At 43.8% G+C, this 16504-nt stretch overlaps 1 protein-coding gene across 1 annotated transcript in view; it reads left to right on the forward strand.

Moving 5' to 3' along the window:
- Nucleotides 1–10705, forward strand: part of ntn2 (netrin 2) — a 40571-nt gene extending 29866 nt beyond the window's left edge. Inside the window, exons 4-7 of the mRNA XM_058062291.2 lie at nucleotides 1457–1606; nucleotides 4356–4409; nucleotides 8985–9059; nucleotides 9119–10705. Coding sequence (XP_057918274.2) covers nucleotides 1457–1606; nucleotides 4356–4409; nucleotides 8985–9059; nucleotides 9119–9507 — 668 coding nt within the window. The 3' untranslated portion in view covers nucleotides 9508–10705. The remainder of the gene's footprint in view (nucleotides 1–1456; nucleotides 1607–4355; nucleotides 4410–8984; nucleotides 9060–9118) is intronic.
- The last annotated feature ends 5799 nt before the right edge of the window (nucleotides 10706–16504 follow it).

Below are 16504 nucleotides of genomic sequence, written 5' to 3' on the forward strand. Positions count from 1 at the left end.
GACATCAAGATCAGCACTGCATCATGTCCTGTCATATACAGAAGTATTTCAACGTGTCAGTTGCAAAGCCTGACTGTTCCGGGTGAGCCGAGGTCCCCTAAATGGCGAGGATTTTGCACGGACTGTGATTTACATCCACTTCAAATGGACCACGACTGCTTTGACACCTGCCGACCGGCACAACCTTGCCCGGAAAACGGCGGACGTGTTTCTGAGGGATCAGAGTTAATCCCTCCTCGCCCCACTGCCAGATCTTTCTTGGGTCAGTTTCAGCCTTTTAAAGCCTCCAGCCAACAGGTGGGCCCTCGTACGCTGCTCTGCTCTAGTGGCAGAAAAATGTCCGGTGCAAATAAACACATTCACACTTCCGTCAAGTCATGGAAAGAAAAGCAAAAGGCATGTTCACAGCTGCTCTGGCAAGCCTCGGAACAAAGTGGTGGGTTCCAGGCTTTTTTTTCGTAATGAACCAACCAGTCTTTTCTTCTGACTTTACATGTTTATATAAACGGGATCTATTGTGCTCATTTTTTGGCCCTTTCAACGTGGACTCTTATAGCACAGCTAGACATGATAACCGGCATACAAAGCTTTCTAGATCTTCCAGAATCTGCACCTATTCCAGCTGTATTTCCTTGGATTTCCAAATGGTGTGTTTTAATTTAGTCGGATTGACTAGAAATTGGCAAGGTGGACGAGTGGTTAGCACGCAGGCCACACAGCTAGAAGACCTGAGTTCAATTCCACCCTTGGCCATCTCTGTGTAGAGTTTGCATGTTCTCCCTTTGCTTGCGTGGGTTTTCTCCGGGTACTCCGGTTTCCTCCCACATTCCAAAAACATGCTAGGTTAATTGGCGACTCCAAATTGTCCATAGGTATGAATGTGAGTGTGAATGGTTGTTTGTCTATATGTGCCCTGTGATTGGCTGGCCACCAGTCCAGGGTGTACCCCGCCTCTCGCCCCAAGACAGCTGGGATAGGCTCCAGCACCCCCGTGACCCTTGTGAGTATAAGCAGTAGAAAATCAATGAATTAATTAATGAATTTAAATTCCTCCCACAGCTCAAAAACAAAAACAAAAACATGCATGCATGCAAACGTGCATGTCTTTCAGGCACATGTTGAAAAACATGGCCGCCATCAAACAGAATGTGTTTGGGACTTAGCAACTAACTGATCATTCTTTGTTGACCATTTGTTTAATGATTAGAAAACATTGAGGATCTCTGTATTACATGTATGCAAAGTTGTCTTCCAAAGCATTGTAAGCACAGCCCATAGGGGGCGCTACAAATGTAATTTAATTCAGGATAATCCATGACTTCCACCCAGGATCTGGAAGTACTATTAGGACAAGGAATAGGAATGGAATATTTTCTCTCCGGTTTGACCAAGACATGTTGACTCTACTTGTTTCGTCTTATGTCAGACGTTATATTTTTTGTTCTGTCTTTCTCAGCTTGTGACTGCCACCCTGTGGGAGCAGCGGGTAAAACATGCAACCAGACCACGGGGCAGTGCCCCTGCAAGGACGGCGTGACCGGCATAACCTGCAACCGCTGTGCCAAGGGATACCAGCAGAGCCGCTCCCCTGTAGCCCCCTGCATCAGTGAGTGAATACAGTTTTTAGCTCATACCGCATTATGTAACCCAAAGGCTAAACAATAGTTGTAACGTGAAGTAAAAGCAGCCTTGACTCAAGTCACGGAGATTAGCAGCCATAATTTAAAGCACACGACTCTCGTAGCCTCGAGTCACTTTGGGGCTTCTGACCGGGCCAAGCCAACTTACATGTTTTCTGTGGGATTGGCTAGCCACAGAAAACGGTAATTTCATAGAGGGCAGACCGAACCATATGTGAGGACGTGTGCCAAACAGATGCAAAGTTGCGATAAAATGAAATGCAATCCCTGCTAAGAAAAGTGAACTATTCTTCCAACATTCTTTCTAGTCACGTATCCTCTTTAAAGGTCCCTTATTGCACCAAATGGACTTTGGAATAATGTTGTGACAGTATAATGTGTCAATCATGAGGAAAATCTACCACGTCCCTTCATTTTTTTTAGACATGGACATTTCCTAATTTTAAATTCTGATACTGGTTCTCAAAAGTTAAACCATGGTAGTGCCTTTTCCGTGTTTTAGACCATGTTTGAAACACTCCTCAACCTGTCAGTGTATTAAAAAAAAGGACCATATGCACCACAAATGTCAAATTTCATTGGAATGATCCAGTTGATGTATTTCAGTCCACGCAGTCTGCTCTATATATAGTAGTGAAGGGCTTCATCGCACCAGACTGTGTACCAGGCTGCCTGCACACAAACTCGCCAAAAGACGACCTTAGCCGAGGCAAACTCACGCTGCGCCGCGCCGCACGGTGCCACATGGTGCTGTTTTGTTTCTTGCGCTTGCAGCTCCGGAGCAGATGGTTCACGACCAAGGAGAAAACGACCGTGGTCATGCATGGCAGACCCCAACCATTACAGTGCCACTGAACCATTCAGGGACCCAAAAGAACTGTGAGCATATGCGTGCATGCGCATAAATTCAGATCCATTAGGATTAAAGACGACTCAGGCCTCAACTTTGCTCCCGTTGAGTCCCAAGACAGAAGACAAAGATGTTAAGTAGGCAATTAGTATGTTTGATGGCAGCACGCCTTATCGCACTGATACTCTCATTGTGTGTCACAAGATGTGGCGGAGTCAAACGCCCCCTCCCTTGACCGCTCTGCAGTGTCCTTGTTTGTTGTCACTGGCAAGGCGGCCATGATTTCAGTCTTCCAAAGACCTCCCGCCAACATCTCCCACTGGGTTGCTTTGGAGCATCTGATCACATCCAATCAAAAGCCAGCAGTTCCAGTACTTGCTGTGTTTGTGTTGTTGTTAGCGTTCATTTTGGAAAAAGCTGCATACAATTGGAAGAAGAACTGGAAGGGTTCCATGAGGCACTTTTTAGCCGAGCCAGCGGGCACAGGAAGTGAGTCTTGAGGGCTGCATCTGTCTCAAGATGATCCAAACCAAATTGCCCCCTTGCCATCTGTCCATCTGTTGTCTATACTTGCTTGTGTAGAGCAGCAGTGTTGACTTTGCAACTGTCACAGCAAGACAGCACACTACAGTTCATGTGCCACAATGAATCAAATATGGGATTTAGTGGGCTTCAGAATGATTGAACCCAAGCCATTTAACAATGAATGAGGTGATTTGCTGTGGTGTCAAACAGCTCTCGGTATGATGCAGTACACTGCAGCCACAATAATAAACAATAATAATTGCATGGGGCAGAGGTGACTGGCTTTTGTGATTGGCATTTATTGGCATATGCCATTCACCTACATGCTTTTTCACAGAAATATTGACCGAAGGCCAATCGATCAGCGCATCCCATCTCATTATCCATTAACCAGGAAGTTGCCTCACAAACAATTACAACCATTTTTAACGACTTAAGCCAGGAAGGAACTGTTTCACCCCACCTCAAACATGGTATGGTCCCATCATCTTACAACAGTGCCTCCAAACCAGGAAGTGACCTGCGAACAAAGCAAACATATCGATATAGTTACATGCTAGGTTATATGTACACGGAGCAGGATACGCGGAGGAGAATGGAATGGAACAAGTAGTTATGGTGTCCACACCACTTTTGTTAACCTCAATGGCAGCTAATAACCTCCAGTTGTCTTTGTAAAAAAATATTTTTTTGTACATGATCTCATTAGGGGCTGCACGGTGGAAAGTGGTTGGTTCACAGCCAGGAGGCCAGGGTTCAATTCCAGTTGTCTTTGTAAAAAATATATTTTTTCTGTACATGATCTCATTAGGGGCTGCATGGTGATCAAGTGGTTATCACACAGGCCTTGCAGCTAGGAAACTGGGGTTCAATTCCAGTTGTCTTTGTAAAAAATATTTTTTTGTGCATGATCTCATTAGGGGCTGCACGGTGGAAAGTGGTTGTCTCACAGCTAGGAGGCCAGGGTTCAATTGCAGTTGTCTTTGTAAAAAAATATTTTTTTTGTACATGATCTCATTAGGGGCTGCACGGTGGCCAAGTGGTTAGCTCACAGCTAGGAGACCAGGGTTTAATTCCAGTTGTCTTTGTAAAAAAAAAATTTTTTTGGACATGAACTCATTAGGGGCTGCACGGTGATCAAGTGGATATCACACAGGCGTTGCAGCGAGAAATCCAGTTGTCTTTGTGAAAAATATATTTTTTGAATGAATGAATGAATGAATGATGTCATTAGATGATGCCAGATGGTCTTCACATGTTCAAGCACACAACGAGATGTGGCTGTGGACAGGCAGCATCACTGAAACGGGAGGATTCACAATGTTTCTTGTGTGTTTCAGAGATCCCCGTGGTCAACCCCACAGCTGTGGTGAGCAGCACAGAAGAACCAGCAGGTTGGTCTATTCTCTCTCTGCACACCCCGCCCTCCACTACTTCACCAGAGGAACAAAAACATATGTTTTCATATTTCTGGGCTCCAGTTTGAAGGTGTGGAATAAATATTAATGGAGGGTGTGGCACCTCTTTTTGAAGTCCAGCACGCTTTGCCCCAGACAAATTTTTCCCCCTTTTGTCTTGAAATCCCATCGTCCTCGGCCAAGTTTCCTCAACCTCGAGCCTCGCAAAGCATCGGCAAAAGCTGGCCAGCAGACAGCAGAGGTGATTGGTTACACTGTACGTGGGAGATAAAGTGAAAGGAAGCGTTTTGAGGCATGAAAAGACTTCTGGCAAGTGAACGAGGAGGAAATTAGTTGAACCTCAGTCACTCCAACGCCCCAATTCTCCGCTCAACTACCCTTATTTTTCCTTCTTGATTCAAGTTGATTTGGAAATGTTAATGATTTGATGGCTGCAGCTTCCAATGTGGGAAGGCTTCTTGGTACTTCCACAAGGCCGTATCATTGAACAGGAACACAGTGCATTATGTTATATGTAGTTGTACCTTGCCACTTTACGCTTCAAATTTCACAGCTTCACTCTACCATGTTTGTCAGCAATACATTCATTTTCTACCGCTTATCCTCACGGAGGTCGGGGGTGCTGGAGCCTATCCCAGCTGTCTTCGGGCGAGTGGCGGGGTACACCCTGGACTGGTGGCCAGCCAACCACAGGGCACATATAGACAAACAACCATTCACACTCACATTCATACCTATGGACAATTTGGAGTGGCCAATTAACCTAGCATGTTTTTGGAATGTGGGAGGAAACCGGAGTACCCGGAGAAAACCCACGCATGCACGGGGAGAACATGCAAACTCCACACAGAGATGGCCCGGGATTAAACATGGGTCTCCTATTCACTTGACCGCCGTGCAGCCCTGTGTCACTGTCAATCATTGATAATAATAATTATAGTACGAATTGCTTGACATTTATTTTATGGAAAATATATATATTTTTTAATTCTACTGAAAAAAAACAGTGAAGCTATGTCAACATTCAAAAACCTGAATATAATTTTTAGACTGCAGCAGTTTTGCAAGATTGTCTCATTTAAAATGGGAAATAAATGAATATAGAATATTTTTGCAGTAGTTCTTGGGAAGCTGACATTTTTTGTCATAAGGCACAAATGTGTGTGTGAATTTAAAGGATCTTTAAAGGGTTAAAAATCATAAAAAGTCTTTTCATTATAGGTGAGTGTGGTTTCATATGCGGCTCATTATCATAGACGTGTGCATGCAAGTGTGACAGGCATGCATTTGTATGAGATGTGCATGGATTTGATTAAAGTGACGCCAAATATGTGTGCGTTCCTTCTTGTATAATGTGAGGTATACTGCGGTTGGCCCCAAGATATTGGCGGTGAAATGTTGGCAGGGGAGGAAAGGCAAGAGTGCCGTTTCCCATGAGGAGCCACTTTTCACCTGGAAAAGCTCTCGGAAAAAAGAAGAAGGAAAAAAAAAAAAGAAAATCGCCCACTGACCCAGAAGAGTGGCCCAGTGAAAACACGCTCCATTGGCTGAGGGGTTCCTTGAAGCCTTTGGATGCTATGACAAGGACAAATTGCATCCTCCGCCCCTTCTACAGAAACACATTTTTTTGGACAGTCAAGTTTAGGAAGAGAGAAAGGCACGGACATTGCTTTGGTGTCTAAGAAGTACTGGCGAAGAGCTTTCAAACATTTTCCCACACACATGCACAAAAAAGTATTCTTTCTTTGGCGACTATTCCAGAAAAGGAGTACTAAGAGAAGAAGTTACACAAAATTAAACACTTTACACTTTTTACTCTGGCTTATTATTATACACATTCCAAAAACATGCATGTTTTAACTGATGACTCCAAATTGTCCATAGGTATGAATGTGAGTGTGAATGGTTGTTTGTCTATATGTGCCCTGTGATTGGCTGGCCACCAGTCCAGGGTGTATCCCGCCTCTCGTCAGAAGACAGCTGGGATAGGCTCCAGCACCCCCGCGACCTCCGTGAGGATAAGTGGTAGAAAATGAACGAATGACAGCGACGCTTATTTCTACCATCTTTGTTTACACATTTTGCCTGGCTCTCATTTCTTCTTTCACTCTGGCGGCAGCTTGCTAGCTAGCTAAAGTTATCCGCCTCCATGGTGACATTTTGTCAAGCAATGCGGTTCATTCAGAGTCATTTTTGTTCCACACAAAGACAACGTTGCAACCAAAGAAGAAGAAGATGTGTGTAAAACAAGGGCGTTAATAGCATTTATCAGTCATACAGTTATAATGAGAGGAAATGTGAAAATTTATTTTAAAAGTCGCTTTCAGGGTGCACCCATACATTTTCTGTTAGGGCCCAGTGTGTTCCCAATAAATGAAAAAAAATGTCTGGAGCCCTGTTTAGGTCTTTTCTGGCTTTTCCTTTCTGTGGTCTCTGTGTCTTATAAAATCTCCTGATACAGAGCCAAACATCCTGGACATTTTTATTGCCATCTTGGTCTTCTGCTCCTTTCTTCCTCCTAAACGGTTTCATTTGCCGCATCCGTCTTCTTCTCCCACCTCGCTCTCATGCAACTCGGGAGTGTCATTTTCTTTCCGTTGCCGTTTGGGCATTTTGTGTGCGGTCACTTTTATTGACTTACTTTGGTAGGCAACATGACTGGCTGGTTTTTCCTTGAGAAAGCACCAAGACCACATGGAACCCCGGTCCAGTTTGTGTTTTTTTCTGTCTCTGATGCTCATACGCATTCCAAGCAGGCAGCACGGTCAGTTTGCCGTGTCCTCTCAAGATGCTTCAAACATGGAAAAAGTTGTATTAATAATCCCTTTTTATGTTCTGACTCCATCACTGTCAAGAAGCATTTGCATGGTAGTGCTCATCTGTTTTCAAAAGGTCATAGTTATGATACATGTGCTCCCTCCAGCTTACTAAGATGATCATTTTCCTCCATTTCCACTGTAGATTTATGAGCAGGATGACCACTTTTTTTTAAATGGATCTGGCCAATGTGTGGTCTCAGGCTTGATGCAGCCAGCCAAAGGCCCACTCGCACCATCCAAGCATGACCCGTTTCTACCTCGCTCTGTCTTTTCTCACCGCGCTAGAAAACATGTCAGACTTAACACTTTGAGTCCCCTGCTATGTTTCACCTGCCTCTCACAGCACTGCGTGTTGTGTTCACATGGGAATGTCAAAATGATTTTTAAGACACACAAGGTTGGCTGGCTGGCTGACCTCCACAACATCATCCTTATTCGTGTAATTCAATATAGTCCTTAAATGAGTTTGGAAATGAAATGCTGGCTATTGGGTAATGGGACAGAACCAGAAACAGATTATAGATATTTTCTACCATTGAAATTCAAAACAATCGCTGCTGGTTTTTGCTTGATTTGCCCACAAATGATTAGCTTCATCCTTCATCCAACAAGTCCATGAGAAGATGACCTTTGGTTCAAGGACGTTGGTCTATTTCAAAGCATTTAAAAAGTCTCCCATAGGAATGTAAGAAAACAATCTGTTCCAGGGTCAAACAGTCGCCATTGCTCTCAGTTTACCAGTCGATCTGTGTTCCCATCCTCACCTGTAGAAACAGGATTATTTTTGGTTTCAGACATTCCAATTTAAGGCTGCACAGTGGAGAAGTGGTTAGCACACAGGCCTCACAGCTAGGAGACCTGACTTTAATTCTCCAGAGAATTCAATTCCGAGTCCAATCCTCGGCCATCTCTGTGTGGAGTTTGCATGTTCTCCCCCGGGTACTCCGGTTTCCTCCCACATTCCACAAACATGCTAGGTTAATTGGCCACTCCAAATTGTCCATAGGTATGAATGTGAGTGTGAATGGTTGTTTGTCTATATGTGCCCTGTGATTGGCTGGCCTCTCGCCCGAAGACAGCTGGGATAGGCTCCAGCACCCTCACGACCCCCGTGAGGATAAGCGGTAGAAAATGAATGAATGAATAAACAGAATATTTTAGTAGTTGGAGCATAGAAAATCTGTCTATGGCTTTCTAAATAGGTTTTTAAGTGTTTAACATTATTAGAGTCCTGTAGACATGAAATAACACCCCTATATTACGTTTACACTTCTGTTGTTCACATTGTACAGGCTATGGGATCAGACCAGTGGTCAAGTGATGTCATGGCGTGACATGATGGAATGGGACTACTCCTGAGGGCGTGGGGGAGGCGGGGCATAAAAGCCGGCGCATGTCCGAAAGACTAACACCAAATATTTGGATCCTGCATAATATTTAACATTTCCTCCCGCATTCCAAAAACATGCTAGGTTAATTGGCGACTCCAAATTGTCCATAGGTATGAATGTGAGTGTGAATGGTTGTTTGTCTATATGTGCCCTGTGACTGGCTGGCCACCAGTCCAGGGTGTTCCCTGCCTCTCGTCCCGAAGACAGCTGGGATAGGCTCCAGCACCCCCGCGACCCTCGTGAGGATAGAAAATGAACAAATGAATGAATATTCTAAGAACGAATGGAGCATGATTACCCAAGTTGAACTGAATGTTCTCCATGGGTGTGTGTTTTTATAGACTGTGAGTCGTACTGCAAACCGGTGAAGGGCAACCTGAAGATCAACATGAAGAAGTACTGCAAAAAGGATTATGGTGAGTACTGTATTTACTTTTAGCAACGTATAAATCCACTAACCTTCCTGTGTCCTCAGCGGTCCAAGTGAACGTGCTGGATATGGAGACGGTCGGCGACTGGGCCAAGTTTTCCGTCAATGTCTTGTCAGTGTACAAGAGCCGTAGCGAGCCCCTGAAGCGTGGAGACAACATCTTGTGGGTGCACATGAAGGACCTGGCCTGCAAGTGTCCCAAGATCCAGATGAGCAAGCGCTTCCTGGTCATGGGCAGCAGTGATGGTCCTGGGATTGGCACAGGAGCGGGGCCAGGGGTGGGACCCGGTGGGGGGACCTCCAACCCCGGGGCGGAACGCGTGGGTCTGCTGGCCGATAAGAACAGCCTGGTGATCCAGTGGAGGGACGTTTGGACGAGACGACTGAGGAAGTTCCAGCGCAAGGAGAAGAAGGGGAAGTGCGGCAAAGCATGATGGGTCCCCGGCAACCCGTCATCCTTTGTTTTCCCTTCCATCACGGGAACACTGCACATTACCAAGACTGCATGTACCCAACCCGTTTTAAGGACCACGTTTTGTGTATATTGTATAATTATTTTCCTTTGTATTTGTTTTTTTTGTAATGTCACATGTTTTTCTTGTCCTATTGGTTTGCCTTGAAAAGGGACCATTAAAAAGGGTATGAAGTGGAGACACGAGCAGACACCGTTCCAAACCTCGCCTTTGGAACAAGCAGCTCCATTTACGACCCACCCAGTTCTTCACAAACATCACTGAGGATCCATTTTTTTTCCATGTTTGGAGACCCATTTATTTGCTGCTCATTGTTTTGTCGCCAAGGATGAGCAGGAACCTCTTTGGATCGAGATCATTTTATGATACTGGGGATTTTCCACAAGAAACACTGCTGCTGCTTCCGAACTGGACTCATGCAATCTCCATGCTTGTCTTTTTTTCAGCATGATATCCTCCGACCACGATCTTGCCTTACAGGGGAAAGATGGGTTTATTTCTTGTGTTGAAGTTACACACTTCCAAATGTCCGAAAAGTAGTAGGAAGAAAGAAACAGAGCATATTATTTCCTACTTTTTTAGTTTGTTCACTTCCTGTGTTTAAAGTGTTATCATGAATTAAGTTGGCACTCATCAATCACATTCCTGGCTTTTCGGGTTTCGATAGACAAACGGTTCGTATTTCGGAAAGATCCCAACATTTCTGATGATTTGTGATGTCGTGTAGTAGGCGCAATTAAACAACCTGACTATTTAGACTGAACGGCTGGAAAGTTTTTAGCGAGTGTACTGTGTTATGACATGTATCGCATTTCATCCCTGGTGTGCTTTATGTTTGCATGCTTGTGGTTTGAGCAAGCATCAAGAGTTATCTCCCCTGTCATCCTCTGCCAAATGAGAATAGTCAGGGATTTAAATTTAATTAAGAGAACTCAGAAAGTCAGATCGGAGAAAAGGTTCTCAAGATAAACACAGGTCGGATGGGGCACGTCCAGCTAGCGAGCGTGCTGACAGCCGTGTCATGCGCGTTAGCGGTTGTTTGGCTGTGGCCAAGGCTGCATGTTTGGTTTGTCCTTCCTCCAAAAGTGTCTTCTCCTATGTCGGGGTATCAGCCAAGACGCCCCCCACCCTTATGTTGTGTATGAAGTGTCTTAGATAAGTGACACTTATCTAAGGTCCATGTTGCCAAATGTGCTCTGTGGTGCACTGTTGTGCACTGTAAGCTCTTCATGAATGTATGTCTAACTGTGAAGGACTCACTCAAATATATTGATTGTGTGAGTTAGCCCTAAGAATGTCCATTTAGCACAACTGTAGCGACTCTTTGTCCAAAAACAACCACAACCAAAATAAGTGATGCTTTGACAGCATCCATTACTGTGGAACCTACAAAGTCTAACTGTTCCATTGACGTCCACAACATTTCCCCATTGGAAATCATGTTAAGTGGATTATTCAGGCTCAAACATCATATTTTAAGTAACATTGTTTAATGAAAGGTTAGCGCGCAGACCTTACAGCGAGGAGACCAGGTTCAATTCCACCCTCGGCCATATCTGTGTGGAGTTTGCATGTTTTCCCCGTGCATGCGTGGGTTTTCTCCGGGTACTCCGGTTTCCTCCCACATTCCAAAAACATGCTAGGTTAATTGGCCACTCCAAATTGTCCCAAGACAGCTGGGATAGGCTCCAGCACCCCTGCGACCCTCGTGAGGAAAAGCGGTAGAAAATGAATGAATGAATGTTTAATGAAACAACTTAAGTACAGTGATGGAAAGAGAACTGGAAACCAGTCATTTCCATGCTAGTCATTAGCTAAATGCTATGTTAGCATCTCTTACACAGTCATTTTGTGTTGCGTTTTTCACAAATTCATGAATAAAAGATGGCTGTTTTGTGGTTGATTATGGCCTATTATTAAAAAAAAGTTACACTACCGGTAACAGACTTAGAACGCTCCAATTTAGTCTAGTAGAAAAACTTACGGTTTTAAAGAGGTTAAGATGGTCTGTCTCTCTTCAATTGTTAATTAGCCTTTTTCTTTCCATTTTTGTAGCAACAAATGACTTTCTCCAGCATAATGTTCCACTGATGTTCAAGAGGGGATAGTACCGCAGTGTGTTCCCAACACTGCTTTTATGTAGATAGAGGAGGGAGTAAGTACTACAGAACTTAGGACACCTTGTACCAACTATGAAGGCTTGATGAACCTTCAATTAGCAGAACAGCTTTAAATTGTTGCCTCATTTTATGGTCCTTGAAATGGGCCTTTTTGCATAATTGTTAAATACTCATTATTTTTACTTTTTGGGTCACCTTACCTTTTTTTTTACCTTCTAGCAGTTCACCACTTACCTTTGTAGCATTTCAATAGATTCACTGGACTTGAATGACTGAAAATCCAATAAATAACATAAAAAATTGGGGCGTTCTAAAACTTTTGACCGGTAGTGTATAAATAAAAACTAACCGTTTTGGGAAATTCCAAGGAAGTACAGCTATAATAGGTGTAGATTCTGGAAGGTCAACTTTCTCAGCGGGTTATTGTGTGTAGCTGCTCTAAAGGAGTCCCCTTTAAGTTTAGAATAAATACATTGGAGATTAACTAGTTAGCTCGTTAACTAGTTAGCTTGCTATGCTTAACGCGCCACCCATTTGCAGTGATCTTGTAGCCTGCACAATATGGCACGATAGGAGGGTAACGTTGACTATAGGGGTGTTATTTCATGTGTACAAGGCTCTAACAATGGTAAAATTCGAATTTAAGTCATAAATGCGTTTTCTGTGCTCTAACTATGCAGCTGTATCTCTCCATGTGACTGGTGTGTGTGAGTGATGGAAAGAAAAGCTCTGACTTGATAAACCCCTTGATAAATATAAATAATATACTTTCAGGAAAAATCATTTGGCCAATTTGGCTAATTAATTTAATTACATTTATCTTATTGTCCTGAGCTGCCAGATCCATTTTGTATTCTCACCATCATGCTTTTCCCCTTCCATGGTGGCCAAAACAACATTTACATTAAACTTGAGCTCTAAATTGTACCACTTTTGAAGGTTCCACTGTAATATAATTATGCAGGAAGAGTTCATTGTTCTCCTTGCCGTGTGTCACATGGTCCCACTGTGTGAAGGAGTGCTAGTTTAGTTATCCTTCCTGTATCTGGACCTCATTTCACACAATATCACCCCGCCATATTTGATTTCTATTGGCGCTCTCTCAAGTGCCCACCCTGAATGTTGAAGCGACGATAACTGAGAGCCAGATGTTTTGTTTTTGCAGGGTGGGGGTGGTCTCTTTGGTATGGGGTCGAGGGGGGGGGGGGGGTCCTGTTGTTAACAAGGCCCAAAGCTTGGCAATAGAAGCCAGAACATAACATTTGTTTTGTTTCTTCCTCTGTGGCTTTTTATAGCAATCACAGGTGTGTGTCTGATTAAAACACACACGAAAGCACTCATGCACATACATATCAGTCAAAATATTAGAAACGCCTCTCAGTGCAGTGCAACCCGCTGCAACTACATATTGTTAAATCAGTCAACTTTTGATACTGTTATCCAGCCACTTCAACATTTCCACACTTTGTCACGCCGTAAATATGTGTGACGAGCTGCCGCTTTTCTGTTGCGTCATGCCAGGCGTCACTCGATGACGTACATTGCAGACGAATCCGATGAAATCAGAAACACATGCACCTGGAAATATGTCTCAGATGCAGAATGTAGTCTTTCTAAAACGACAACCGCCCTAATGTAAATGACTTAGGGCGCAAAGAAAACAATGAAATAACTGACACGGGACTGATTGGTCCATTGGTAGTACTACTAGTATATGAATGTGTGGAATAATGGCTTACTCTATCTATGAAGTATCCATTTATTTGGTGCTCCCTGCTCTTCACTTCTATATCTTCCTTGTACATTTCCCCTTCGAGGCAATGAACCACTGACTTTTTCATCTAAAAAATAAATTATTAGTTAATGAGCTGTGTGTTGTGTCTCATTAATGATTTTCCCATTGGAAACTATCCACTCCCTGACTGGTTTGGAATAAGGAGTAAGCAAATTCTAGTCCTAAATTTGGTCCTCTGTTTTCCTCTCTTACCTATTAGGGTCCTGGCCTCCGAAATATTCACCCACTACCCAACCAGCTGGTCTCTGTGTCATGGCTGGATCACACGAGGTCACAGTGGGACAGCGACAGGAAGAAAGGTTCTACAGGTTTATCATGTCATATAATTACAGTCGGGCCGCACGCCGACTGAGTTGTTAGCACACAGGCCTCACAGCTAGGAGACCCGAGTTCGATTCCACCCTCGGTCATCTCTGTGGGGAGTTTGCATGTTCTCCCCGTGCATGCGTGGGTTTTCTCCGGGTACTCCGGTTTCCTCCCACATTCCAAAAACATGCTAGGTTAATTGGCGACTCCAAATTGTCTATAGGTATGAATGTGAGTGTGAATGGTTGTTTGTCTATATGTGCCAGTCCAGGGTGTACCCCGCCTCTCGTCCCGAAGACACCTGGGATAGGCTCCAGCACCTCCTTGACCCTTGTGAGGATGAGCGGTAGAAAATTAATGAATTAATGGAACTACAGTCTGTGATTGGCTGGTGACTAGTCCAGGGTGGAAACTGCCTCTCTCATGAAGTCAGCTGGGATAGGCTCCAGCACCTCCTTGACCCTTGTGAGGATGAGCGGTAGAAAATTAATGAATTAATGGAACTACAGTCTGTGATTGGCTGGTGACTAGTCCAGGGTGGACCCTGCCTCTCTCATGAAGTCAGCTGGGATAGGCTCCATAATCCTAACCCTTACTCCCCAGCCCCCCTCTAACCAGTGACGCACCCTAACCCCTACCCATCTAATCCTAACCCCTAACCGTGTAACCCTAACCCCTAATCCTAATCCCTAACCTTAATGCCTAACTCTAATCCTCTAAACCTTACCTCTAACCCTCAAACCTTTTGACTAGTACTGTGTATTCTCTGAAGGGACACACCTTGCCTCTGTTTTAGTTAATTGGGAGATGTCTGATGAGGTACATTGTGGTTGTCAACAATAATGCATTCCTTGCTCCAAGTGTCATTTTTGTCAAATCTGAGATTTAACGATTCTTAATAATGCACAGGAAGTGTGTCTTTGAATGGGAGGGCATAGTGTAGCAGTGCTTTTGGAGCTTTTTTTAGGGGAGTTTGGAAAAGTGTCCAATGGCAATCCATTGTTCTTTTCTACATTCTTCAAAATGTGCTTTCGTAAGCAGAGCAGCTTCATTTGGCTTTTAAAGGGGCCTCATTGCCACTATAGGCTTTAAAGTTCAACTTTAAAGTTCAGTATGGGGGTGTGTTTGTGTGTGTTCTTTCATTTTGGCATGCCTAACAAAAACATCAGGATGAGCACCTTTTTAATTGACTGTGTATATGACCTTGATGCTTCCTATTTCTCTGAATATAGATACATCCATGAACACTTCTATTTGTTTGCGTGTGCGTGTGTCCACCAAAAAAAAAAATGTGTTGAGAAATCTGCATCATAAATTTTCAGCAGTGAAGGTCTGCTCTCTCTGTCTTTGGGCTGTGAGTGAAAGCAGCTGTCCTTCGAGGAGACAGCGCTCCCTCTGGAAAAGAGCGTGCGTGACAACAGCCACACTTCCGCTCGCACATCTGTCATCCTTCCATCTTATTTTTAACAAAGCATATTCCAGCCCTCTCTGCTGGGAAATGTCCTATTCCCCTCACTGAAGGACGCACAAGCGTTGTGAACATTTGTAACAGTGTCGGACATTGTGTTTGCTGCATAAAACAGGCTGTGTTCCAATGTTCTTTTATTTGGGAATGAGTGAGAGATAAGAGGGTGGAATTTAAAACCAGGGTGGTCCCCAATTGCAACTCGCCACATCGTAATCCATCCTGCTGCTGCTTTGGGTTTGGATTGGTTACTGTTGAAAATGAGGATGAGTGTAACTCTTTCAAAGCACGTAACATGAGAGGTGTGTGTTCTTGCTTTCAATCCTACCTTAAAGGTCTCGTAACATGCAAAAATAACTTTTTCATGATGTCATATTTGTAATATGTGTCCCTAGTGGTGGCTAATGATGGATGCGCTCCAAAATGTCATGCGATGATACTTGGCATATGTGTCAGCCCTCTACAATGTTTCATGAAATATACTAACCAACAGGAATGAAAACAATCCAGCCTTTCTCTATCTCTCTCCTGCACTTGACAATGAGCGTCCATCCAAAACACATCATCTTCAACCCCTACGACCCAGGCTCCGACCCGCTCCATTTCAAACTCTCATCTGTTGGCGTTTAGCCTCACCTTTTGCACTGATCTCCGGTCCACATTAACTACCCTAATTTTTCTGCCGTAGTGTGCCTCTGATTGCTACCATGTGATGCTGTGTGGAAGGTGAGGGATGTCCACTTATCTGTGCAGACGGACAGCGAGGCTCACAGGAGGTCAAAGCCCAGTGGGGGTGAGTGAGGGCGAGGTGAACAAAAAGGCATGAGAAAGGAAAGGGAGGTGAGAAGAAAACGTGAAACATGGAGACCACATGACAGACAAAGGCATAAGTTGTGTAAGAATGTGACAATTTGAAAGCTTTGGAGTTTTCCTTTGAATCCAGAGACCATAGTGAGATGTCATCTGGCTCCACTTGTCCGCCAGGACCTTTCCAGTCACGCTTCGGTGTCTCTTGGCTACAAAACTTCTCATAAGAAAGATTAGACAGACTTTGTCATTTGTTATGTGATTATTTTTTGCCAACAACTTCTGAATGATACAATAACATAACATTAAGGCTGGGTGGATACAAATGTTAGCAACACTGTGGTAGAGCAAAGAAAGTTGTAGTAGAGTTGATACAAAAACTCTGATCACTTATTCACATTCAGCTGAATTATAATAAGCAACTTCTCATCAATACATGTTTCGTGGATTTCAGACTTAAAATAG

The sequence above is a fragment of the Doryrhamphus excisus genome, unplaced genomic scaffold (genome assembly GCF_037039965.1).
Source record: "Doryrhamphus excisus strain RoL-2023G ecotype Guam unplaced genomic scaffold, RoL_Dexc_Guam_v1.1 HiC_scaffold_24, whole genome shotgun sequence".
Classification (NCBI taxonomy): Eukaryota; Metazoa; Chordata; class Actinopteri; order Syngnathiformes; family Syngnathidae; genus Doryrhamphus; species Doryrhamphus excisus.